This window comes from Rhinatrema bivittatum, chromosome 2 (assembly GCF_901001135.1).
Source record: "Rhinatrema bivittatum chromosome 2, aRhiBiv1.1, whole genome shotgun sequence".
Lineage (NCBI taxonomy): Eukaryota > Metazoa > Chordata > Amphibia > Gymnophiona > Rhinatrematidae > Rhinatrema > Rhinatrema bivittatum.
Window position 1 is genome coordinate 730,060,964 of NC_042616.1, and position 27,132 is coordinate 730,088,095.

General features: G+C 42.6%; 1 protein-coding gene across 3 annotated transcripts in view; it reads left to right on the forward strand.

Annotated features, from left to right (window-relative positions):
* The window catches only part of ZFPM2 (zinc finger protein, FOG family member 2), a 1,143,438-nt gene that overhangs the window by 247,163 nt on the left and 869,143 nt on the right, over window positions 1–27,132 (forward strand). For all 3 annotated transcript variants that reach the window (XM_029591865.1, XM_029591867.1, XM_029591866.1), the window contains one exon: window positions 18,952–19,110. In XM_029591865.1, the coding sequence (XP_029447725.1) occupies window positions 18,952–19,110 (159 nt within the window). The remainder of the gene's footprint in view (window positions 1–18,951; window positions 19,111–27,132) is intronic.

A 27,132-nucleotide genomic window follows, 5' to 3' on the forward strand; every position in this document is an offset into this window, starting at 1 on the left:
CACCCTATGCTTTGCTATGTGCACAGGGTTCAGGACCCGTGCATAGCAGAGAGGGAACAGTGTCCGTCCCGTCCCCCCCCCATGCCATACTTGCTTTCTCAGACTATCTTTAGGCGTGGAATGAGTGAGGTGTGATAATAATAGGACGTGGAGTGTGACCAAGTGGTCTGTAGATCTGTATTCCTCATCCCATTTTGAGGAGTAGAGTGGGTGGTAGGGAGCAGAGGAGCAGTCAAGTAGTAGTAGAATGCAGGAGGCATGATGATGGGGGTACAGGGACGATGGAGCATCACAGGGCGATGTGGCGGAGTAGGTGGCAGAATGCAAATGCCATTGCTTCCACTCCCACCTATCTTGCTTGGCACTTTTTAAAGAGTAAAGCAGGAGGTGGGGGCTAGCAGAATGCAGAAAAAAATTGAATAGACTAATGGGACAGCTTCCTGGTGTTGGTGGTGGCAACAGAGTTCAAGAATGAATGGAATAAGTGCAGCGGGTCCCTAATTGTGAAGAAATAAAGGCAATGCCAGGGATAACTGTGGTTCATGACACTGAACCAGGAAGCAAATGAGGTAGGTTAGATATGCCCTATGATCCTTAGCTGCCATCATATTTAATGTTCCTGCGCCAGGGGTGGATTGGCCGATCAGAGCTTTGGGCATGCCCCGGTGGGCCGGTCAGACCAGTCATGTGACTGGTGTTGCTCGCAGCAGCCCCATGCCTGTGTTGCTGCTGTGATCAATACCAGGCTCTGCAGCAGCTGTCCTGGCAGAGCGGGAGCCTCTTTCTTCACCTTTGTTTTATTTCCCCCCTGGTTACATGGGTCTGCTGGAGAAACATGTAACCCCCTGGTTACATGTTTCTCCAGCTCCTACCGCGGATCCATTGTTCTGTATTTCTTTTTAATCCTCGCGGCATCCTTGATGTAGTATGGCACTGATCCATGTGTGCAAGTGCTAGCAAGGGTGCATAGGAGCAGGCATGTGTGTCAGCAGGCAAGTGTGAGGGAACATGCATGTCTGTATGTCAGGGAGTGAGTATGTGTCAGTATGTGAGTGAGCAACTGTGCGTTAGAGATCGTGAAGGAGTGTGTGTGTGTGTTTCTGTGTGTCAGGGTTCATGAAAGTGTGGTTGTCAGAGAATATATAAAGGAGGAGAAAGTTTGTGTACTCCCACCCCCACTAATCCACAACAATCTCAGAATGACAGGAAGTTATAAGTTCCCAAGTATATAAAGGGGATGATTTATTAATTCTTACTGGTTTTAATTATTGGGAGTTATCTGCTGTAAGTATCTGCTGTTTTAAAATATTTATAGGTGTTTGAGAAATTTTAAACATTTTTAATTGAGTTTCTAATTATTGGATGTTCTATTATCAGCTGTTTTGAAATATTTATTCTTTTTATTAGTATGTTTTTTCTATTACTGATGATTTATATTTTTTGATTTCATTGTTTGATGTTTTATGAGAATGGTGATGTTTTTGTTTTTCCCGTGTTCCACTGCTTCCAGAGACTGGCTTCTTGCAGTTTCCAGTTCAGTTTTTGTCTGCACATTTTAATTTATACTTTATGGACTCCTTATTCTGTATTTGGTGGAGGTCTGTCTATATACTGCTTATATGTCCAAGGTGAGGTATTAAGCTAGCATGTATTTTTTTTTGAGTGGGGATCTATAGCAGCCTGGTTTGTTCTGTTTTCCTAATAAAAGGTGTATTGGTGTTTTAGGGCCTGGTGTAATATTTGCAGTGCTGCCTTTACTTAAGTAGAATTGTTATTGTTTGAGTGCTGGCATTTAGTGCTATTTTGGTATAGGAGGTTTACTATATAGTAACTGTAATTTAGTTCACTCAAGGCTTTCTGGGAACTGAGCCCACACCCAACATTTGTTAGAATAGGTCAAATGCAATATGGGATCCAAATAACTTTTGTGGAGTTTTCTGGTTGGCACTACAGCAGTGCATGAAATTGTAATATAGTGGTTGTAAGTAATATTTTTACCTCAAAAGACAGTACTTACAGTATGTCTTTTAGGGATGTGAATCGTTTTTGAACGATTAAAATTATTGTCAGATAATTTTAAAATCGTCCAAAATTGTTAGAGTGCACGATACAATACAAATGCCCCCGATTTATCGTCAGGGGCATTTGTATTGTATCGTTAAATAGGGCACGGGAAAACCGGCACACCAAAAAACCCCTAAAACCCACCCTGAACCTTTAAAACAAATCCCCCACCCTCCCGAACCCTCCCAAAATGTTTTAAATTACCTGGGGTCCAGTGGGGGGTCCCGGCGCAATCTCCCTCTCTCTGGCCATGACTGCGTTAAGAGAAATGGCGCCGGTGGCCCTTTGCCCTTATCATGTGACAGGGCAAAGGTAGCACTGGCGCCATTTTGGTTCCTGGCTCCCGACGTCACGCGTGCAAGAGATCGCCCCCGGACCCCCGCTGGACCCCCAGGGACTTTTGGCCAGCTTGGGGGGGCCTCCTGACCCCCCACAAGACTTGCCAAAAGTCCAGCGGGGGTCCAGGAGCGACCTCCTGCATGCGGGCCGTATTGCCAATCTTCAAAATGGCTCCGGCGCTACCTTTGCCCTGTCACATGATAAGGGCAAAGGGCCACCGGCGCCATTTCTCTTAACGCAGTCGTGGCCAGAGAGAGGGAGATCGCGCCGGGACCCCCCCACTGGACCCCAGAAAATTTAAAACATTTTGGGGGGGTTCAGGAGGGTGGGGGATTTGTTTTAAAGGTTCGGGGTGGGTTTTAGGGTTTTTTTGGTGTGCTGGTTTTCCCGCCCTCCCCCGATTTACGATTTTTAACGATTTAAAAAAAAAAAAAAAAAAAAAACAACACGACAATCAGATTTCCCTCCCCCCCAGCCAAAATCGATCGTTAAGATGATCGATCACACGATTCACACCCCTAATGTCCTTTATGATGTAAAATCTATTGTCATAAATGCATAATTTTGAATTATGTATGGAGAGGGAGGGGCTGGGAAGTACAGGATATAAGGATCACCTATGACACGTAATACCCTTGCACCATCATTGGCTGCACTGGTGCTACATGGGAAAGCAGGATTGTGGAGCTGTGCTGCTTTGGATCCTGTGACTCTCCCCAGTCTCAGCCAGGGCTTAATTTTTCTTTTTATAAGTCCTGGAGGAACAACATGGATCACGTCTTATCTCCCATTTTCCCTAGAGTACATAGGCAGTGCAGAGCCTGAGGAACCATAAAAGCAGCTGACTCTTTAGCACACAGTCAAAGGGAATGCAATTTAGGTGGAGGCAAAGAGAAATGGAAGCAAGCTACAATTACATAAAAGAATGAGGTGAGCCAGGAGGAAGTGCCTGTATAGTGTTGGGGAGGCTACTGCATGCTGGGCTCACCTCTGAAAGGGGCAGCTGGCTGTGGAACCAGTGAGTCTTCTGGAGAGTGGGGGTACCAAGAAGGAGTGAGAATGGGAAAGGGCAGGCTGAGGAAGGGCTGGCAGCAAGCATAATGATACAGCAGTACTGGAGCAAGGGTATTCCCAGTGGGGTCAATTTTAAAAGGAGCTCACGCGCGTCCATTTGCCGATTTCATAATATGCGTGGAGACGCAATCGGGCCTCCCCCAGTTCCCTCCCAGTCCACTCCTTAATTGGAACTTACCTAACCTCCTGCCTAACCATCCTTCCCCTTCTCCTCTCAACCCCGACCCCTAACACTTACCTAGCTACCCCAATTTTTAAAATGTTTCTACTTATCTCTCCTCTGGAGCAGAAGCAAGTTACATGCGCCGGCCGGCTGCCAGTGCATGCTTCCCCAGGGCAGCGTACAATGGCACCATCCCTGCTGGCCCCCAACCCGTCCCCCTGGAGAGACCTGGCACTTGTGCACTAGCGGGGTTTATGTGCGTAGTCAGGCCCTTTTTAAAATGCGCGGTGCGCACAAGGCCCAGCCACACACGTGAACCCTGTATTTTATGTGTGCGGGCCTTTGAACATGTGGGCATGTGTTAGCACATAAGCAGCAGCACAATGACAGAATGTGGGTGTCAGAGAGAGTGTGTTTAGAGGTATCTTTCTGTGTCATAGAGAGAGACATCCACACACAGACACTTTGGGGTAGATATTTAAAAGCTAATTATTTTTCTAAGTTAACCAGATAGATAACCAGATATTCAGTGGCCACTATATAGCTGGATAAGTCCTACCTATCCAGCTATCTAGCACTAAGTGCACTTTGAGTATCTGGTCTTTTGTACCTCAGTATGTTGAGGATGGGTGTCTTTTATTTTTGTCTGACACACAAAGAGACATAGAAAGAGAGAATATACATTGGATGTTTTTGTGTCAGAGAAAGAGACCCACACACTTTCTCAGACACCAAGTGAGTGTCTGAAAGACACTCACTTGGTGTCTGAAAGACTGTGTGTGGGTGTTTTTTTTTGTCTGAGAGACTGTGAGTGATTGTGTCTGACACTGGCTGGCAGTGTGGTTGTCTCATTACTTGGTTCAAGAGCTGATTTGTTGGCAAGAGACTTTAATACTAGATTAGGAATCCAGGATATATATGAGATGTAATCATATTTGGGGAGTGGGGGGCTCTACTGATTGCATGAATGGAAGGGGGCCTGAAGCTATGCTTGCTGACCCCATGGTCTTGGGTGTGCTCCATTACGTAGTTATTTAGGAAAAATGTGATGTATATGTTGAGATATTTTGCTTTAGTTCTGTCAGGCTCCAGGTAACATGATATACCTCTGAAGGGTCAGTTTATCATGCTTTTGGGAACTGTTGAAATGCCCGCTTCATGGAAAGCACAAGGAAGTCAGACAAATTCCCTGTGGGCTGGTTTTGAAAAAAATCCCCCGTGCTGATATTTTCCTGCAATCCGCCCCTGTTCTGCGCACCAAGAGTCGGATTTTAAAACCTGCGTGCGCGGGGTACATTTGTGCGTGCTACCTGGCGTGCGTGCTACCTGGCGTGCACAAATGTACGCCCGATTTTATAACATGTGTGCGCAGCCGCTTGCATTTTATAAAATCCAGGGTCGGCGTGTGCAAGGGGGTGCACACTAGTGCACCTTGCACACGCCAAGCCCCAGGGGAGCCCCGATGGCTTTCCCTGTTTCCTCCAAGGTCGCTCTGAAATCGGAGCGGCCTTGGATGGAACTTTCCTTCCACCCCCCCACCTTCCCCTCCCTTCCCCTATCTAACCCGACCCCCAGCCCTACCTAAATCCCCCCCCCCTACCTTTATTTTGTTATTTATGCCTGCCTCTGGCAGGCGCGATCCCCCGGTATGGCCGCTGTGCCGGAGGCCTCGGTCCCGCCCCGCCCCTTTCACAAAGCCCCGGGACATACGTGCATCTCAGGGCTTGCGCGCATCGCCGGGCCTATGCAAAATAGGCTCAGCGCGCGCAGGAGCGGTTACGTGCGTAAATCCTGAGGATTTACGTGCATGACCCTTTTAAAATCCGCTCCCAAGGGCATACAGTTGTTGCCGGTTGCATTTGTGGCAGTTTGGTACATACTCTGTGATTTATTTTTGCATTAGAAGCTCACTATAAGGGTTCATGACATTTCCTTTAGAAATCAAAAAATGATGACATCAATTAGAGAATCGGGAATATTGATATGTAATTTATAAGTTGTTATATTTTTATTTCATTGTAAACTCCAGTTAGTGTGTAATATTTGAAAAGTGCATACTCATTCTGTATCTGTGTTTTTGAGACATTTTTTTTTAATTACTTTAAGCTCTTCCTTTACAACTCCCAAGCAGTTCTAGGAGCAATCGTGTTTGGAAGAATACTCAAAATATGTTGAAAGGAATAGAATCTGATTTGTTCATGCTTTATCTGATCTGTTTTTAAAATACTGGCCTTGTAATTATTGCCTCCCTCCTTGTCATATGAAATATCTGAATAAATGTTGAGGTCCATCTTCTGTTACTGCTGGATAGCAAAGTTAGCCATATAAACTTATCCAGCTAACTTTGTAGGTATATTCAATACTGCAGCCACACTGTTTACTATAGCCAGCTATCTTAAAGTTAGCCAACTAACTTTCGCCGGCTAACTTTAGGACAGCTCTTTGACCTGACCAGACTTAGTCAGCTAAGTTACCCGGCTAACTCTTAATATTGGTGTTAGCCAGATAACTGACAGTGTCATTCATCAAACCATGATGTGGCCTTATCGCATGCGTTAGGGTCTTATCGCATGTGATAAGACCCTACCGCATGCAATACCGGCCGCATTGGGGCATACAATTCTAATTAGGGGAAGGGGAGGAGTGTGGGCAGGGTTTGGGCGGAGTTCTGTCCTGGCAGCACTGTGGGCAATAATGTTTTACACATTATCGCTGACAGCACCGAGAGAAATATCTACACCTTTTCCTGTGGCGCTATGGGTGCAAAAGTGTGCAGCCTGGCCGCAACTGTGGTGTGCGAAAACTCACTGCCGTGATGCGGCCAGCTGCAGAATTTTTCCCCGCCCCTTTTTTTTTTACCGCAGCTCATCATTCTGCTAGTAACAGAGCACTTGAAGCCAGTAACAGAGGCTTCAAGGTCAGAATTCATAATAAAGAATCCCCCCGCTACAACTCCTCCATAGGAGTTCCTCAAGGTTCCTCTCTATCCCCTACACTCTTTAACATTTACCTTCTTCCACTTTGCCACTTGTTAACCAACCTGAAACTAACACATTTCTTATACGCAGACGATGTACAAATTTTGATCCCCATTAAAGAATCTATTTGTAAAACTCTTGAATTTTGGGAAAACTGCCTGCGAGACATCAACTGCCTTCTCACTAGCCTAAACCTGATTCTAAATCCTTTTAAGACTGAACTCCTTCTCATTTCCATTGAAAATAATAGCATCACTCTAAAGCCTTTAACCAACTCTCTCGTCACTCAAGTTAGGGACTTAGGAGTAATTATAGATAACCGCCTTAATTTAAAATCTTTCATCAACCAAACTACTAAGGACTGCTTTTATAAACTACAGGTACTGAAAAGAATCAAACCTCTACTCCACTTTCAAGATTTCAGGACGGTCCTACAAGCAATAATCTTTTCAAAAATAGACTATTGTAACGCTATCCTTCTAGGTCTCCCTGCTTCCTCCACCAAACCCCTCCAGATGCTCCAAAATGCGGCAGCCAGAATACTGACCAACTCCAGGAGAAGAGACCACATCACTCCCATTCTCAAAACCTACACTGGCTGCCAATACATTTCAGGATTATTCATAAGTCCATCACCATCATCTATAAAACCATCCATCATCATGCTCCTCTTAACCTACAAATCCCGTTTAGAAAACTTACCTCCGCCAGACCCATTAGAGAAGCTTATAGAGGATCACTACATGTACCACAAACCAAATCCACACATTATCGAGCATATAGAGACAGGGCATTCTCTACAGCGGGACCTTCAATTTGGAACTCCATTCCTCCTGATCTGAGACAAGAACCATGTCTTCTAACATTTAGAAAAAGGCTTAAGACTTGGTTATTTAAACAAACCTTTCCAGACCCTAACTGATTATTGGCACCAACCATAGAAAGACACTTCAGTATACCTAAATAATTTTACCGCTGTCTGTTAAGTTACTATAGCTTTGTTTCTTCTTCTCCCAGTTGAACAACCCTGTTATATTGTAACTGCATTGAATCTCTTCACTTGTTCATTGTTCATAGTTATCACTCCCCTTGTTATTTTGTAAACCAGCATGATGTGATCGTATCATGAATGCCGGTATAGAAAAACCATAAATAAAATAAATAAATATAGCAGAATGATGAATCAACTCCTTAGTTGGCTAACTCTACACTTCCTAGTTATGTTCCTGGACTGCCCCTAATTTATACAACTGGATTCTAGCTAGGTAATAAGTTAGCCAGCTAGAATCCATTCTGATAAATGCCCAAATCTTCATTTAATCAGATAACTTTTTGAATTTAAAATCTGTTTTGTTATGCCTGGAAGAATGTATTATTAAGATTAAGAATTGGATGAATGAATGGAAGTTGTATAGATAAGTCATACCAAAGTCCCATCAAATGTAATTGGCCTTAAATTAAATGGCCAACTCTATTCATTTTCATCAGAAGTTCACAATCTCAGGTCCTTGTTTGACTCTTTCTTTACAATGTAGTCTCAGGTTAAATTGGTATTTAAAAACAGTATGCTTTAAAATGCGTCTAGTATGATGCTTAAAATATATTCTTGCAGCGACTGATTTTGGACAATACTACAGGCTCTTCTACTAAGAGTACAGGCTCTTCTACTAAGCTCAGTAGATTAGTGTAATGTTTTATATATTGACCATCCTAAAGGGCAATTGCAAGCCCTTCAATTGATTCAGAATGCTGTGGCAAAGTTCATTGTGGGGTGTCATTGGGGAGAACATATAACTCCATATTTAAAAATCTGGCTCCTAATAGCCTATAGTGTTCAATAGAGTCTTTAAGGCAATTCAAGAAGATGAGACATCATATTTGAAAGTGTTGATACATTTTATCCTACTCATTCTTTATGTTCAGCTGGAAAGTCACTAATTGTAATCCCCTCATTTGGGAAAATTAGTCCAGAAATGGGCATTTTCAGTTATGGGGGTCCCACACTGCAGAACCCCTTCCTCAGAAACTTAAGAATGAGTCAGATGTAGTGTTTTCTTTTGTTTTTTAAATAAAGACAAATTTATTTAGACAGGCAATTGAACGCGTGTCAAACTGAAGAGTTTATTTTTTCTAAGTTTATATACATGGAGTTTTACATGTTTAGGCAGAACAGGAATTGAAGTTGTAGATTTTTATTGATTTAGTGTAGTTTCTTTGTGATATGTGTTTTTTAATATTTATGCATTTTTTACAATGTTTATCTGTGTGATCTATTCAGAATGACTATGTGAGGCGGAATATATTTTTTTATATAAATAAAAATATATTTTCATGCCTAGTTGAACATCCAGATCCTCCAAATCTTTAAGCCTACTGCTCCATCAACCCTGCCCTTACCATTATCATCTGTACTATTTGTATCAAAAATGCTTAAATTCTGTCATGGTTTTAGTTAATATTTCCTGTGATGGCAGGTTTTTCCAGACATTCACTGTGCTTAGTAAAAAAAAAAGAAAAACATATTTTCTTATTATCTCTGAGCCTTTCTCCCTCCAAATTTAGCTCATAACCCCTTGTACTTTAATTTTGCAGATTTTTTTATGCTGATGGACAGCTTTTAGGTCATCTGTGGTTTTCAACTGCTGGATTTCAGGATGGCAACAATGAAAATGCCCTAAGATTTGCATGCACTGCTTTTATTATATGCAAATGTTTCTCATTCATATTTATTGTGAATATCCTGAAAACCTGATTGACTGAGTGTGTGATGAGGACTGGGTTGATAACCACCGATCTGAGATGATTACTCCTAGGTCCTATTCTTGCAAGGCGTATCACCTCCTGTTATTAATTGGGTACTTTTCCCTTCTGGGCCTTTTCTTATCTGGTTGCCTTCCTTGTGGCCTTTCATTGTTTCAGATAAGTTTGCCTATCTGTTGCCTCCACTTTTTTTTGTATTTTCTGTATTTTTCTTACCATTTGTCTTATCCTTTTAGAGAACCATACTGCAGGATTAGGCAAACTGTTACCCTCAAGTGCCACAGAGATATCCATAATGAATATGCATGAGAGAGATTTCCATGCACTGCCTTTATTGTATGCATATTCATTCAGATATCCTGAAAACCAACTCTATTTATGACCATTCCTGCTGTATTGTTCTTTTTTTCTCCATCCTTTGATGACTTGTCTTATACACATAGGGGTAGATTTTTAAAAACAGCGCGATTGCATACTTTTGTTTGCGCAGCAGGCGCAAACAAAAGTACGCTGGATTTTATAAGATACACACATAGCCGCGCGTATCCTCTAAAATCCTGGATCGGCGTGCGCAAGGCTGCCGATTTTGGGCAGCCGGCGCGCGCTGAGCCACGCAGCCTGCCTCCGTTCCCTTCCCTCACCTTCCCCTCCCTTCCCCTACCTAACCCACCCCCCCGGCCCTATCTAAACCCCCCCCTTACCTTTGTTCCTAGATTTACGCCTGCAAGAAGCAGATGTAAATCTACGCGCGCCAGCAGACTGCTGGCGCGCCGTCCTCCGACCCGGGGGCTGGTCCGGAGGCCTGGACCACGCCCCCGGGCCGGCGACACATCCCTGGCCCCGCCCCCAAAACGCAGTGTCATCGGGTCCCGCCCCCGACACGCCCCCCCGACACACCCCCCGACACGCCCCCTTCGACAAACCCCGGGACCTATGCGTGTCCCGGGGCTCAGCGTGCGCCGGCGGCCTATGGAAAATAGGCGCGCCGGTGTGCAAGGCCCTGTTCGCGTAAATCCGCTCGGATTTACGCGAGTAGGGCTTTTAAAATCCGCCCGATATTTCTTGCTCTCCCACTACTCTTTTTTTATTGCTACCCACAGTTTCTCTCTACCCTTTAAATTTTGGATTTGTGATAGGCCTTCCTTCACATTATTTTCCTTTCAAAGGAGAAAACAAAGATGTTTAATTTCCTATATCTCATTTGCCCACTTAAACTTAGGATAGCAGAAAACGACCAAATGGCCCATCCAGTCTGCCCAGCAAGCTTATGGTAGAATCTGCCACATCATGCAGGTTACTCCCATGCATATTAATTTCCCAGACTGTAAAAGTCAGGGCTCTCATTAGTTGCTGTCTGAGTCTAGTTCTCTTTTTCCCCTTGCTGTTGAAGCAGAGAGCAATGTTGGAGTTGCATCAAAAGTATCCAGCTTATTGGTTAAGGGTAATAACAGCCACATCAGCAAATAACCCCCATGCTTATTTGTTCCCCCAACCATAAAAGTCTGGGCCCTTTAAAGCAGTGTTGGATTTGCATCTGGGCCCTTTAAAGCAGTGTTGGATTTGCATCAATAGTATCAAGGCTTATTGGTTAAGGGTAGTAACCACCACACCAGAAAGTTACCCTCATGCATCCTTTTCTTCATTTCCATCCTCTAGCGTTTAGGGATCTACAGTGTTTATCCCATGCCCCTTTGAATTCTTTCACTGTTTTCATCTTCATCACATCTTCCGGAAGGGTATTCCAGCATCCACCACCCTCTCCTCTCTTCCACGGTATACATATTCAGATCCTTCAGTCTCTTCTCATAAGTCTTCTGATGCTGACCCCACACCATTTTGGTTGCTCTTCTTTGGACTGCCTTCATCCTGTTTCTATCCTTTTTGAGACACGGGCTCCAGTACTGAATACAGTGCTCGAGGTGAGACCTCACCAAGCACCTATACAAGGACATCACCACCTCCTTTTTCTTACTGGTTATTCTTCTTTCTATCCAACCCAGCATTCTTCTAGCTTTAGCTATCGCCTTGTCACATTACTTTGCCATCTTCAGATCACTAGACACTATCACCCCAAGGTCCCTCTCCCAGTCCGTGCACATTAACCTTACACCGCCCAGCACATACAGCTTTTTTGGATTACCAAATCTCAGATGCTTACTCTGTACTTCTTGGCATTGAATCCCAGCTGCCAAATCTTCGACCAGTCCTGAAGCTTCCTGAAATTTTTCTACTCCTTCTGGCGTGTCCACTCTGTTGCAGATCTTAGTATCATTTACAGATTTATTCACAATATAATGGCAGGAGTATTTTGGAACCTAGCATATTATGTGAAGAATTCTAAAGTGGAAACCCACCTAGTAGTTCAGAAAGGTTGACTTTGCCTTCTTCATCATACTTACCTACCTGTAAGCCATGATCAAAGTAGTTACTTTTTAGAAAGTCATGGTCATACCTGGGAACTTTCCAGATTTCATCCTGAGACTCAGAGAATTTACATCAATTGCAGAGTCTTAGGGGAAACACTAGAAAGCACAGGACCTCTCTATATACAGCTATAGCCACTCCCCTTTAGGGATATGCATTTCTTTTAACCAAATTTGAAAAATGCAATGAATAAGAGCCAATTTGTTTCTTATGGGGGAGCCCAAAATGAATTGAGAGACCCTTCCAAATTAAACAAATTCTATTAATTTAATTAGATTAAAAAATCTCCCATCAGGCCTATGCCTAGGCCCAAAACCAGGGTCTTTCCTGGGGGCATCCACTGAGGCCCAAAGCAGGGGCCATAGCTACGTCCTAGTGCAATGCTGGGGTCTCAGCCTATGCCCAAAGCTAGAGCCCAGACCAGAGTCTGGGTCCTGATGCCTGGGCCTAAGTATGATGCCGGGGTCCAGTCCGGAGACCAGGTTCTGATGCCTGGGCCTTTGGCCCAATACCTGGCTCGATGCTGGGGCCTGGAGGCCAGGTCCTGACACCTGGGCTTTGGTCCAGAGGCTGAGTTTGATGCCTGGGTATTGACCCAGGCCCAGTCCTAATACCAAGACCCATCCCGGAAGCTGGTATCTAACATTGGGGTCTCGGCCCAGGGTCAGGACCAGGCCCAGAGGCCAAAGCCCGGGCCTCCTTGGACTCTACTTTTTTCAATCTTCTTTCTTCAAATGATTCTGTCTGCTTGTGAAAAAGCTGATACATATTATTCACCCTGCCCTACTGCTTAACAGCAATCTCAGTGTGAGCTGAACGCAAAAGTTGCCAGCTATGATCATAATGTTCACAAGAGACCTTCTTTGAAAGAAAAATGAGGACTCTAAGTGAAGATAAGTAGTACTGAATGCTTTTCCCTTAAGTACTTTGACTCATCTACTGTCCCATACTGACAAAAATAAGTAATGAATGCTTTAACATAGATGTATATTCTACATATCTGAAGTGAGACTTGCTCATCTCATACATATTCAATTTCTTTAAACTTGACCTCAATGAAATCTACCTAATTTTACACAAAGTAGATCATTCTGATTTTTTCTTTTGTTTTCAATTTTCCAAATCATACTCAGTTTTATAATTGGATTGTAAATGCTGTTTATAATTCCCTACCATGTCTTGAGCTCATTCTAAAGTTATTCTTTTTCCATCCAGACCTTTTTTAATAGAAGTCATTCTACCTAAAAAGTTATATAGGTTTCTTTTCAGGCCAAACCAATAGGTTCATTTTTTCACTTTTTCATTGCTACTGTATTCTCCGTGCACTATTGCATCTTACTTTCTAATTCAGGGGTTCTCCAGGCTTATTCTGGTGCTCCTAAAGCCACTTGGTTTTTCAGGATATCTACATTGAAGTTACAGGAGGTTATTTACATACAACGGGAGAGCTCTAGATGCAAATTTATCTCATGCATATTCATTGTGGATATTCTAAAAACTTGACAAGCTCTGGGGTAGATTTGGGAAGATCTACTCTAATATCGTTTAACGTTTGGAATTTTAGCCTATAAATCTGAGCCTTCTTAGATTTGTCTTTTTCCTGTTATATTTTAAAATTAAGGAAGAATTGTGCTCAGAGGGGCAGATTTTATAAAACTACGCACGCGCATACTTTTGTTTGCGCACCCTGCCTCTGTTCCCTCCGAGGCCACTCCGAAATTGGAGTGGCTTCGGAGGGAATTTTCCTTCCACCCCCCCCCCCCCCGCACCTTCCCCTCCCTTCCCCTACTTAAACCACCCCCGAGGCCCTATCTAACCCCCCCCTACCATTAATCCAAAAGTTATGCCTGCCTGAGTTATGCCGGCTGCCGACGCACCATGTTCTGGTCCGGGGGCTGGTCCGGAGGCACGCCCCGGGCCGGAACCAAGCCCACGGCCCCACCCCCGGAACGCCCCTAATGACGCGCTGGCCGTGACACCCCCCCCACCCCCACGAAAGCCCCGGGACTTATGCACGTCCCAGGGTTTTGTGCGCGCCGGCAGCCTATGAAAGATAGGCTCGGCGCGCGCAGGGGGGGTTTAGGGTCGGTTTTCGGGGATTACGCTCATAATCTACGCGTGTAACCCTTTGAAAATCTACCCCAGAATGAAAGCTCTAATGACCAGTCAGCTGGTCGGAAGGACAATAAATGTCAGTCCCAAAATGTTTACCTTGAACAGGTTTCTCATCCCTGGAGCTTCTGCTTTGTGCTACAGCAGTGAAATAGTGATTTCAGCATATCCTTTCCATTCTGGAAAACTGGTGACATGTTGCTAACATTTATTACATTGCTACTGGCAGAAAAATGAATTCAAGAGAAGGGGCTCTCATTTAAGGTAAACTATCCCACAATCTTCTTTAAGTCTGAAATATATTGGTCTACCATGGCGAGGGTGAAGAAGACTCTACATTTTCCAGACAAACAATCAAAAACAAAAGAAACACTTGAAGACTTTTCCTTGTTTGAAGTGGTGCGGGCGGGGCAGGTTCCTCTCTTCCTTTGGGCTTCCAGCTCAGTTGGAACCAGGGTTGGGATCTGGCACATTGAGCCTTCCTTTGTAATTGCCTGGAGGTTTTTCTCCCATTTTTAGGGACCTTTATTTTCAGTTTTTGTTTTATTTTTCCCTGGAAATGTCAATGTTATAACAAAACAAAAATCAGTGGAGAAATGATTTTGTTAGAGCAAACAGGAGAACTATCAGTGGAAAAGTAATTTTTCCACAAGTTTTTTTTTTTTGTTTTTTATAACATTAAAATTCCCAGAAAAAAGAAAATAAAAACTGAAAACAAAGGTCTCTATCTGTTTTATATCATCTTACAACTTGCTTTATTCCAGTCATTGTAACAGTGATCCTTGGATGGGCGTGTGCATCAAGGCTTCTTCCAATTCTCTGCCATCTCAGGCTGTAAATTCAGTCACTAGTTACCCTTGCCTCGTGTCTATGGCTCTCTCCCTCCCAAAGGCTGTGGTTGTTGCCTCTGCAGTGGCCTCAGGCATGGCTGACCAGGGAAGCAGAGGACCTGAACCAGAAACAGATCTCCTCTGCATGGCAGTATGCACAACACTGCTGCTGAGCTACCAGAACAGGCCCCCAAGTAATCTGATATAATAATATAAAAACCACATAAACCATTTTAGAAAAAAACATTTTAGCTACATTTCCCCTTCTGCCTCAGAAAGTTTTAGTAATACCTTGGAAATCTGCTATACTAACTACAGAGGATTAGAAATGTATTCCAGACTTGTTTAGAACATACCATAAGTATTTCACATTTTTAATGTGGCTGATATTCACCGATGCCTAGATTACATTTCCTCAGTCCTACATGTCTATTAGGGGTGGGAAGTCATTTGCAATGAAATAAGAAATACAGACGATATTTCCTGTTTTGCTGCATTTTGAGAAAACTGAAAAACGATAAGAAAAGACACAAAATTTTATGTTGCTTTTCCTATCTTTTTTTTTTGGGGGGGGGGGGGCGGTTAGAAAAGGCAAGAGGGAAAAAACACAGAACCTACCCCAACTCTTTCAATTTATTCAAAAATAGAGAACTTCCACCAGTCAGCGCCCCGCCCTCCCCCCTGACCCCCCTGGACTCACCAGAAACACCCAGTGGTCTTGCGGGGGGCTTGGGTACAATTTCCCACTCCCGGGCTGGTGGCTGCCCTCATTCAAAATGGCGCATGCTGCCCTTTGTCCTTAACTTGTGACAGAGGGTGCCAGTGCCATTGGGCAGCCATTGTCACAAGTTAAGGGCAAAGGAAGGCCAGCACCATTTTGAATGAGGGCAGCCATCAGTCCGGGAGCGGGAAATCATTCTCGGGCCTCCCGCTAGACCACAGGGTGTTTGTGGTGAGTTCTGGGGGGTCAGGAGGGTAGACAGGTGATCTGGTGGTGGGGGTTATGTTTTTGATTAAATGTTTTTTTTTAAACAAATGGCACAATGATGTAAAAAAATTATCTTGGGGTGGACTTGAAATGGCCAACCCCTGAAACGAAAATGAAAGTACCACGCAATTTTTCAGGCCCGCTGCCTCTATTGTCTATTGTATTATAGTTTTCAAATCAAGCAGTTAACGTGAATATTTTAAGGAAACTTTAAAGAACCTTCTCAAAGTTCTTTTAGGATTTTTACATAATACAGGAGAAGTACAACCAACTTGTATTTCTTCTGGGGTACAGATCACCTTGTGAGCAATCATTTTCAGGTTGTTTTTAAAAGCGTTACTTGCGCAAAAAATGCCCACCTAGGTGTATACGTGGGCTGCGCATGAGCAACATGGATTTTAAAAAGCCACAAAATGTGCGCTATGTAGCCATGTACACATGAGGAATACGGGGGGGGGGGGGGGGGAATGGATGGAGCATGGACATTCTGGAGCGGGGCCAAGACTTATTTGGGTACCTCCGAACTTTAATACCGAAAACTGCAGCACGTGGAACTTTATGGCTCCTCCTGATGAGGAGCAAGTCTGTGGATCTCGAGTTTTAGTGCTTATAGAACAAGGTGAGGGGTCTGGGTCAATCGGGCGGTGTGCAGGATGAGGAACCAGAGGGGATCTGAAAGACCTCGATATTAACTGGACAAACAGGTGGACTAAATGGAAAAATGGAAATGTGCCTCACGCAAGCATGTTTTAAAATAAGTGCATAAAAACCAACAAAGTCCTATGGAAGACACACACACGCGCTAGCTGGCTCAAGCAACCTCTTCAAATTAAGAGCATGCTTCCTCGTGGTTGGTGTATTTTATAACATACATGCGCTATGTAGCCATGCGCACCATTAAACATTCCAGCATATCTTTGCACGTCGATACGCGTGTGAATGGGCGCATGTGTGCTCGTTTCAGAATTACAGCCTCTATGAATATGCATCCTTTGGTTCTAAGAGATTTTATTTATTTCATGTGATTATTTTCCATTTATAACCCACAGAGAGCATACAATAATAAGGCATCTACTTTTCAGTTAGATAAAACTTTAAATATTATATCTTTTTTATTACAAGATTATTATTTATAATTTCAGAGTCAGATCAAATCTTTTATATGTCCAATATGTGGTTGCTTAGATTGCTTGATCCGCCCTGTAAATGAAATAAACACATGATACATGGATACGGTTCAGCAACCGGAAAGGTTTGAATTCAACCATTGATAGTTTGCACAGACTTTGCTGTTTAGTGTATTAATATGTAGAAGAAGGACATTTGATTTTTCTTGTACAGCAGCTCTTCTTACTGTAATTCCTTTTAGGTAGTTGGCAATTCACGTAAAAGTAGACTGACATTCCACCAGACCATGCTAACAACAAGATCACTCTTCATTAATTCCAGTGCTCATACTTGATGCAAAATATCCTTATTATTAGGAACAGAATCTTTGTTAAGGCTAGCAAAAGTGGTGAAAGTGCAGATTGCTCATTTGATGTGTGAGAGTCTAATTTCTGATTCAAGAAAAAACAGAATTAATTACGAATGGGGCTATACTTTCATGAAAGAGAGAATTTTTTAATATTTCCTCAAGCTTTAAACTTCTGTAATGAGCTCTTATTTGATATGCACTTTCAAGATGGATTTTTGTCTTTCAAAAGATCAATCTGCATTCATTTCATGAATGCAGCTTGTATCTTGGTTCATCTCAGGTCAAAAGGTATGAATGTAAAATTTACTTTTTCTCTTTAGCTGACAGTCAATTTCCTCATAACAGATACTTTTAGAAACAAAGTACAAATAAGTGCAAGTCAAATGATAATGATAGTGTGGCATTTTGAGGTGGGGGGTTATGGGTAAATAAAATCAATATTTAAACATTTGTACTCTTAAATTCCTGGTGGGCAGATAGGTGTTGAAGATATCCTCAGCCCTTGATTTTTATCCTCATGTTAGTGTTTTTATTCTAAATTACAGAGCATTTATATTGTATTTTGCTATGATCCAATGAAATGTGGCAGCCACCCAGAGACCAGCTACAAACTAATGAACCACTTCTTAAAGTGAGATACCATAATTTTTTTTTCTTTTTTTCCCCAAATATTCCTGAAAATAGGCAAGGGTTTTTTTGAGATACAATTCCCTGGAGGTTTCATTTTATCATATAATCGTTACATGAGTTTTGTATAAAGGGATGTGCAGCAGGGACGGATACAATCATTTCGATATTTGTATTCATCAGGACCCACATCCGTTACATCCATTTTCGGGGGACCCCGATTCATCCATTTGTTACATATGGTATTCGTTTCCCATTAAAGTTAAAAAAAACCAACCCTTCCCAACCCTTTAAATTTAATTAACTACAACCCCCCACCCTCCTGACCCCCCCAAGACTTGCCAAAAGTCCCTGGTGGTCCAATGGGGGTCCTGGAGCATTCTCCTGCACTCGGGCCATCGGCTGCCGGTATTCAAAATGGCACCAATAGCCTTTGCCCTTACTATGTCACAGGGGTTACCGGTGCCATTGGTCGGCCCCTGTCACATGGTAGGAGCAATGGACGGCTGGAGCCATCTTGTGCTCCTACCATGTGACAGGGGCTGACCAATGGCACCAGTAGTAAGGTCAAAGGCTATTGGCACCATTTTGAATACTGGCAGCCGACGGCCTGAGTGCAAGAGATCGCTCCAGGATCCCCCGCTGGACTACCAGGGACTTTTGGCAAGTCTTGGGGGAGACTTCTGACCCTCCCAAGACTTGCCAAAAGTCCCTGGTGGTCCAGCGGGGTCCTGGAACAATCTCCTGAACTCGGGCCGTTGGCTGCCAGTATTCAAAATGGGCAAAGGCTATCGGCGACATTTTGAATACTGGCAGCCGATGGCCCGAGTGCAAGAGATTGCTCCAGGACCCCCGCTGGACAACCAGGGATTTTTGGCAAGTCATGGGGGGTCAGGAGCATGGGGGTTTTATTTGTCAGTGATACGTTGCATTCATGGGGGTTCACCATACGTTTCAGAACCCCACGAATGCAACAAATAGGGACCTATACGTTGCGGATTGTGCATTCATTGAAAACGAATTCACATCCCTAAAGTCTATTAAAGAAACAATATTTTTAAAAATCTATGCTATATTTGAATTGTTGGCATTGTATCTTTGATTCTTTTTTAAAGGGCCCCTAGAGGATGCTGTTGAGGATGAAGTTGAAGAGGGTTTGTCTGAGGAGAATGAGGCTGTCTCAAAAGAAGACATTCCTTTGGAGGAAAGCTTTCCAGCTGGGTTTGAAGCCGAGAACCTGAGTTGTGAAGATGTGGAATACTTTTGTAATAAAGGTAATTCAAGCAGCACCCTGGAAGAAATGTATTCAAATGTGTGTGTTTATTTACTCAGATATTTTGCATCACTACAATGGAGAACCCTGAAAATATGCTAGAACAGTGATAGTAACTCTGGCAATTATGTATAGCAGACTTTTGTTCTAAATAATATTAATTGGTTTCATATTAGCTGTATTGACATTCAGTGTTACTTTTTAATTTTCATATTGGTTTATATTTTGTCTGTGGGTTCAGAAAAGATCATTAAAACATCTGTACTTGCTCAGTTGTAAAACAAGCTTCCAGGAGGTAATCAGTAAACCTCCAAAAGTTCTATTTTTTAACTTTATACACTGCTCTGGAGAATACCAAGATAAGACTTCCTATCTGACAAGTCAGCTGTGATTGATACCACAAAATCAATGGTTTGTAAGATCACTTTTCACATTACTCAATGACATCACAAACCTGTTGCTATAATTGCTTTATAAATATAATCATCAAAAATAGAAAAATTATATTTTATTTATTTATTTATTTATTTATTTATTTATTTAACATTTTTCTATACCGGCATTCGTAGGACACATCATGTCGGTTTACAAGTAACTGAGAAAGGAAATTACAATGAACGAGGAAGGGGGCTAACTGGATAATATATAAAAGTACAGGTGAAGAGAGTCAACGAGCAGAGTTACAACTTTTGCATTCATGCTAGGGTTAGATATGCAAGTGAACTATAAACAATGCTAATCTACCTTTCAAACAAAATACCATTTACAGAGGTTGCTAAGATAATATATCATACCACTCATATTTAACCCGCATGAAGGGACAATGGATAAACCCAATAGGGCAGATTTTAAAATGTACGCCCAATTTTATAACATGCGCGCACAGCCGCGCACATGCTATAAAATCAGGGGTCGGCGCGCACGAGGGGATGTACACTAGTGCACCTTGCGCGCGACGAGCCCTCGGGGTACCAGCTGGCTTTCCCCGTCCCCTCTCCCACCTTCCCCTCCCTTTTCCTACCTGTCCCGCCCCACAGCTCGAAAAAAACAAAAACCCGTACTTTTATCTCAAATGTTACGCCTGCCAGAGACAGGCATAACTTGAGTGCACCAGCTGACTACTGGCGCGCGATCCCCCAGCACAGCTGCTGTGCCAGAGTCCTCGGCCCCGCCTCCCACCCCGCCCCAGACCGCCCCTCCCTGCCCCCGGACCATCCACACCACCCCCATCCCGGCTCTATCCTGCCCCCGCCCGCCCATTCAGAAAAGCCCCAGGTCTTACACGCGTCCCGGGGCTTTAATCGTAAACCAGGCCTTTTGAAAATAGCCTGGCATGGTAACCTCCCCTACATGCGTAAAGCCACATGGATTTACATGCGTAGGGCTTTTAAATCTGCCCCCAATGTCAATGAGCATGGGGAGGCCAGATTATGGAAGATAACTACTAGCAGAGATAGTGGAAGCCATAATTATAACAGATTTTATATTTGGTTGAGAGGATGTGGAGTAGGAGGAAAATGGTGGGGAGTATAGTAAAGATGTAGGGAGAGGGAAAGGAGTTTCCACAAGTTTTAGAGCCACCACAGGTGTCTTTGGTTATTACAATGTGCTGAGAGCAGAGCTTAGCTGCTAGCCTGGATCCGAGCATCGGGCAGTGGTGATTTTTCCATGGCACACCTAATGAGGTCTGAAGATGTACCAGTGTGCCATGGCATACTGTTAGCAATTTTCAAAAGCCTATTTATATGGGTAAAGTGCATTTACACATACAAAACCCAAATTTAAGAGTGTAAATACTTTTTAAAATCAAGCACTTTGCCCATATGTAGGCATTTTAGGAATATTTGGCCTTCCTCTGTCTCTACAAACTTGAAATGGCACATTTTTGTAATTTATAACATATTTTAATTTACTTACAGTAATTTGCTATATATCTTAGAGGTCTTAGTGAGGAATTTGTAAAATCTTTCCATGACAATGAGAGTTGCAGATTTCAGAATACTAAATTATACTGCCATGTAGACTATGTTACATCTTACTGTTTGTCATAAATCATTGAGAGGCATGGATGGTTTTTGTAAAATTAAAATGAATTAAGACTTAGGAATGTGTATTCATTTAAAAAAAAATGTTTTTTTCGGAACTAGAAAGCTGATTTTCAGTTAATGCTGAATGGAACAAACCCAATAGCAAATTTTTGTTTGCATTAGTTTTCAGAAGTTTGTGTGCATTGTTTTTGAAGGGGTGAATAAACATGTGGACAAAGGTGAACCGGTAGATGTGGTGTATTTGGATTTTCAGAAGGCATTTGACAAAGTCCCTCATGAGAAGCTTCTAACAAAACCAAAAGGTCATGGGATAGGAGGTGATGTTCTTTTGTGGATTGTAAATTGGTTAAAAGACAGGAAACAGAGAGTAGGATTAAATGGTCAGTTTTTGCAGCTGAAAAACGTAAAAAGTGGAGTGCCTCAAGGACCCGGTGCTTTTTAATATATTTTAATATATTTTAATATATTTATAAATGATCTGGAAAGGGGGTACAATGAGTGAGGTGATCAAATTTGCGGATAACATAAAATTATGCAGAGTAGTTAAATCTCAAGTGGATTGTGATGAATTGCAGGAGTATTCTTGCGAAACTGGAAGATTGTGCTTCCAAATGGCAGATGAAATTTAATGTGGACAAATGCAAAGTGTTGCATATAGGGGAAAATAACCCTTGCTGTAGTTACACAATGTTAGGTTCTATCTTAGGAGCTACCACCAGTAAAGAGGTCTAGGCGACATAGTGGATAATAAATTGAAATCGTCAGCTAAGTGTGCTGTGGTGATCAAAAAAGCAAAAATAATGTTAGAAATTATTAAGAAGGGAACGGAAAATAAAATGGAGGATGTCATAATGCCTCTGTATCGCTCCATGGTGAGACTGCACCTTGAATACTGTGGGCAGTTCTGGTCACCACATCTCAAAAAGGATTTAGCTTTACTGGAGAAAGTGCAGAGAAGGGCGACCAAAATGATAAGAGGCATGGTACGGCTGCCCTATGAGGAAAGGCTAAAGAAGTTAGGGCGGTTCAGTTTGGAGAAGAGACGACTGAGCGGGCATATGATAGAAGTCTACAAAATCATGAAAGGACTTGAACAAGTTAATGTAAATTGGTTATTTACTCTCTCAGATAATAGAAGGGCCAAGAAGTTAGCAAGTAGCTCATTTAAAACAAATCAAAGAAAATTATATTTCACCCAGTCCTTAGTTAAGCTCAAATTCATTGCCAGATGATGTGGTACAGCAGTTTGTGTAACTGGGTTTAAAAAAGATTTGGGTAAGTTCCTGGAGGATAAATCCATAAACTGCTATGACAGTAATTAATAAGCAATAGTAGCTTGTGATCTATCTAATGTTTGGGTACTTACCAGGTATTTGTGACTTGGATTGGCCACTGTTGGAAACAGGATACTGGGCTTGATGGACCCTTGGTCTGACCCAGTATGGCATATCTTATATTCTTATATTATATTCCTAAACAGCTTTGTGGGCGTATACACACGGGCTTATGCCGGCTCGTGTGAATGGACATAGCCATTTTATAACATACTAGCTGTTAAGCCCGTGACAACGGGCTACATTAACATTTTTTTTTCGGTCCATTTCCTTACCCCTCATTCTTCCCTCCCTCCCCTCATTCTCCCCCTCCCCCTCATTCTCCCTCCCCCTCTAGTCTCCCTCCCACCTCCCCCTTCCCCTCACTCTCTCCTCCCCCTCACCTCTCCCTCCTCCCTCCCCTCACTCTCTCCTCCCTCCTCCCTCCCCTCAGTCACTCCCCCTCTCTCAAACCCCTCCCCTCCCCTCTCAGCTCATTCACAACCCCTTCGGATGGCGCAGAGGAAGATCTCCAGGGAAGGTCCCTCCCTCCCTCCCTCGCACGCGCCGCTGCCGCTACTGCTCCTGCTCCTCGCCATTTTTGTTACAGGCAGAGGAAGATCTCCGGGGGAGGTCCCTCCCTCCCTCGCATGCGCCGCTGCCACTGCTCCTGCTCCTCGCTGCGCCATTTTTGTTACAGGCAAGTTCTGACCGACATGCTTCCCGCGCATGCGCGGTAGAGTTGCTCTCTACTGGGCATTTGCGGCACGTCGGTCAAGCTTCATTTATCTAGTAGATGCGCATATATGCGCGCAAGGTATAAAATCGGCAGTACACACATGTATACACAATTTATATGGCTGCACGCATATGCATGCAAATGCCAGCTCTACCGCGTAAGTGGGGAGATTTTATTACATACGCACGCCAATGCAATTACCAGTTTCCCCAGTCTGTTCCCAGTCCACCCAGATAAAGGCTAGGACTTCCTAACTCCCCGTTAATTAACCTGCCTCCCTTTTACCCTTTTAGCCCCAACCATTCTATCCTCACTATCTGGCCTCATTTTTTTTATTATACTAATTACACATCATCCATAGCAGAAGTAAAGATACGTGCATAGGGTCACCGACATGCACTTGTGCACGTAATTAGTTACATACTGTTTTAATGCTAACATACGGGAACACCCATGCCCCTCCCCTTCCCCCCCCAAAAAAAATGTTATGCATGTACCGGGGGATATGCATGTACTCGTGCATTTTAAAAACTCTGCATGGCACACGCCAGCCCAAGAGACTTTGGCTTGCGCCGATCTCTTAATATTTACCCCATGGTTCTATAGTTACATGCACAAAAAAATCTGCATGGCACATGCTGGCCCAAGAGGCTATGGCGTGCACCAATCTCTTAAAATCTACCCCATGGTTCTGTAGTTACATGCACAAAAACCACTTTGTGCATGCACATTGTAATGGATTATAAAATATTGTCTATCATAAGATTATTCCCTAACCCTCTTGGTTTATTACTGTCTGGAAAATGTAATAGCCAAGTAACTAAACTGGAAGCTGTCATGGCCATGTGCCTTTTTCTGCTTTTTTCCTACTCTGCCAATGGTCTTTACTGCTCAGTGATATACTAGATAGGGCTCCTAGGAGCCCCATATTAAATTGTTTAGACCAACTAACTGTTTCATGGAATAGAGTAGAGCTAAAAAGAGCTTCATGATAAAAAATTGATAACAGTGGGAACCTCTTGACAAGAAACTATTCCTGACCTCAGGCAGCATAGTAGTACAGCTCAGCAGTTCCTATAAAACTGCTTTTTTATTAGTACAACCCACTGCGCCCTTTGCCCAGTGTCCACCCATAGTCCTTATTTAAGTCAATCTGTAGCTCTTTCCACTTTTCCTCCAGTAGGACTCATGATTTATCCAGCTGCAGCACCTCCCTCTGCCCTCTTTGCAACACCTGTATCTGATTTCTCTGTAACACCACTTACTGGCTCCTCTGAAGGCCTTCCTGCTGGGGTCTCTATGCTCCCTTTTTCAGGGCTCTCCATGGCTCCTCCTTCTGAGCTCAGTCTCAGATACATTTCCATCTGGGCTTTCCAGGGCAGCGCCTCCATCTGGCTTCTTGGTAGCCCCTCTCACTGGGATCTCCATGACCTCTGCAGCCCTTCCATCTGGCCCTTTGGCAGCATCTCTCTCAGGCTCCTCCACTCTGTCTTCCTCTGGCTAATTAGTGTTGCATCTCACAGGCCATTTGGTACTGCCCCCTTCTGGTCAGTCAGTGTTGGCCTATACTGGGCAGACTATGAAGCTCCACCATGAGCTTTCCTGTATCTCCCACTCATATATTGCAGGATCATTCCTCTGGGACTCTTCCGTGGGCTCTTGGCACTCAGGATCTGTGTTGGCTTCAACCCCTTTGCTGTTTTTAACCCTCTCTGAGTGGGTTAAAAACAACTTAGCTTTTATTCACATAAACAGCAAATAACATACTAGTAGACTGACTACCTTTGCAATGTACTTACAATACCTTCAGGTTAGGTCTGAAATATTTTAGGAACTGCCTTCTCCTGGAGACATAAGGGTCTCATGATCCCAGCTAGGCTGACAAACTTATTCCCCTCTTAGCAGGGTCCTGCCCACAGAGCTCTCTCCCTTTGTAGGTGTTATAGTGAATTAAGCGTATACCTGGTCCTATGCATGCAAAAAGAGTCACTTTATCTCAGAGCAATTCCCACATTTATTATGGCTCAATGAAGTCTGTTTTCCATGCTGGGTTAGTCCTTTTGGTATTTGTTTTCATTCTATATTATTGTAAAACTACTTTGGTTAATCTTAAAGATGATTGGAAAATAGGTATAAAAGCCTGGAAATTAAATCTTTATTCACCTCTGTCTCCTGCATTGCTTTAAATTCATACATCCTCTTTCTGATGTGTATGAACATAGTTTGTTTCCTTATTTTCTTCTTCACCGTATTGTCTAATGATATACTTGCTGTGTTTTCTGATCACAGTCATTTTATTTATTACATTTTGAATCAGTAGGATTTATTTCTTATTCTGGAGTGGTTTTAAGGACACATTTTATCTCCTCTGACTATAGACATTGGAAACACTGCAGGAGTACCCTACTATAACATGATCACTTTAAGCTGAATAAAGACACCCTATCTTATTTTTCTCTTTGCAGGATTAATGTACTTGGCACTTTAAATTCTTGCATATCACATTGACATTTCCAGGGCATGTTTGGACTTGACAGTTCAAAAGGAAGAAACAAAAAAAAAAAAAGGAAAACCAATATGACTTTGTTTTTTACCTTGCTGGAGGAGTTGTTTGTGTAAATCGCCTTTAAGCTTATTGACCTGAATCTTTGACTCCTTGTTACTTCTGGATTTGTCTTCAGTGTAGACACTGATAGATCACTGATAGAGCTGATTGAACTGCCTTTGGATTTGCTTTCCACCAAACCCCATTTCCTCTAGCTTGGACATTATCTTTCCCTTGCAACACTTTAGTTTTTCTGGGGTCTGTATGCCTACACATTTTTTAAATTTATTTTTAATTTGTCATATGCATTTTCATGCAGCTTTCCCTATCAAATTTAAAGCATTTCTGGTATGCAAAAAAGGAAAGCATTTTGTAAATTATTTTTTTTTCCATAAATAAATACATGCACATCTCTGGGGTTAAAAAGTTTACTTTTCATAAAATTGAGTGGTAGATTTCTAAAGATAGATAAAACAGACCTTTTGAAGGTAATAGTTGATTTTTCCCCTCAGCATGCACAACATACAAGTTTAGTCAAACAACTGATAAATCTGGACACAGAGGACTAACTGAAACCATATTATTAAATTATTCTTTAACCATACACTCTTTCCACCTAAGTTCTTTTGGATCTAAAATGGGTCCAAAGAAAATAAAACTTGCAGCTCCATGTCTCCTACAACATTGTTAAAGAATAATCTCATCCATGTACCTCATACACCAATCCATCACAAAGAGAGCAATTTTTAACGCCATTTTTACACATTTTATGCACAGAAAAAGGATTTTTGCAAATTGCCTTCCCTATCTGTTCGCACATAGTGCCACTACACACATAAGGAGAGGCATTCTTGAGGTTGGGACTGGGAAGGAGTTAGCACTTACTTATAAGGCAACTTTCAAAAGGATTTACATGCTTAAAACTGGGTTTTACATGTGTAAATGCACTCTCCCTGTGTAAGTGGAGTTTTGAAAATTGCTGCAATATATGCTATTGAATTGTCAATAGGTTTTACACAGGTAAGTGTATTTTAAGCATGCAAATGGGCTTTTGAACATTGTTATTACAGTATGTTACATTTACACATGTAACTCCTTTGAAAATTACCTCCATACCTTTGAAGTTTCAAAAGTTCAAAAATATATATTTTCCCAAAAAATGTACCAGGTGCAAGTCTGTGCATCTACTTTTTCCAAGTTTTTGAAGGGTAAGTTTTACTTTTGAAAATTGATTTAAAGTCTGCTGGTAAATAGTACCAGCAGACTATACACTTCTGTGCACAGTTTGAAAGTTGTCCTTAAATACAGAAAGGGCCAGATTTTAAAAGGATTACACGCATAAGTTATGCATGTAACCCTTTTAAAACCCCCCTGTGCG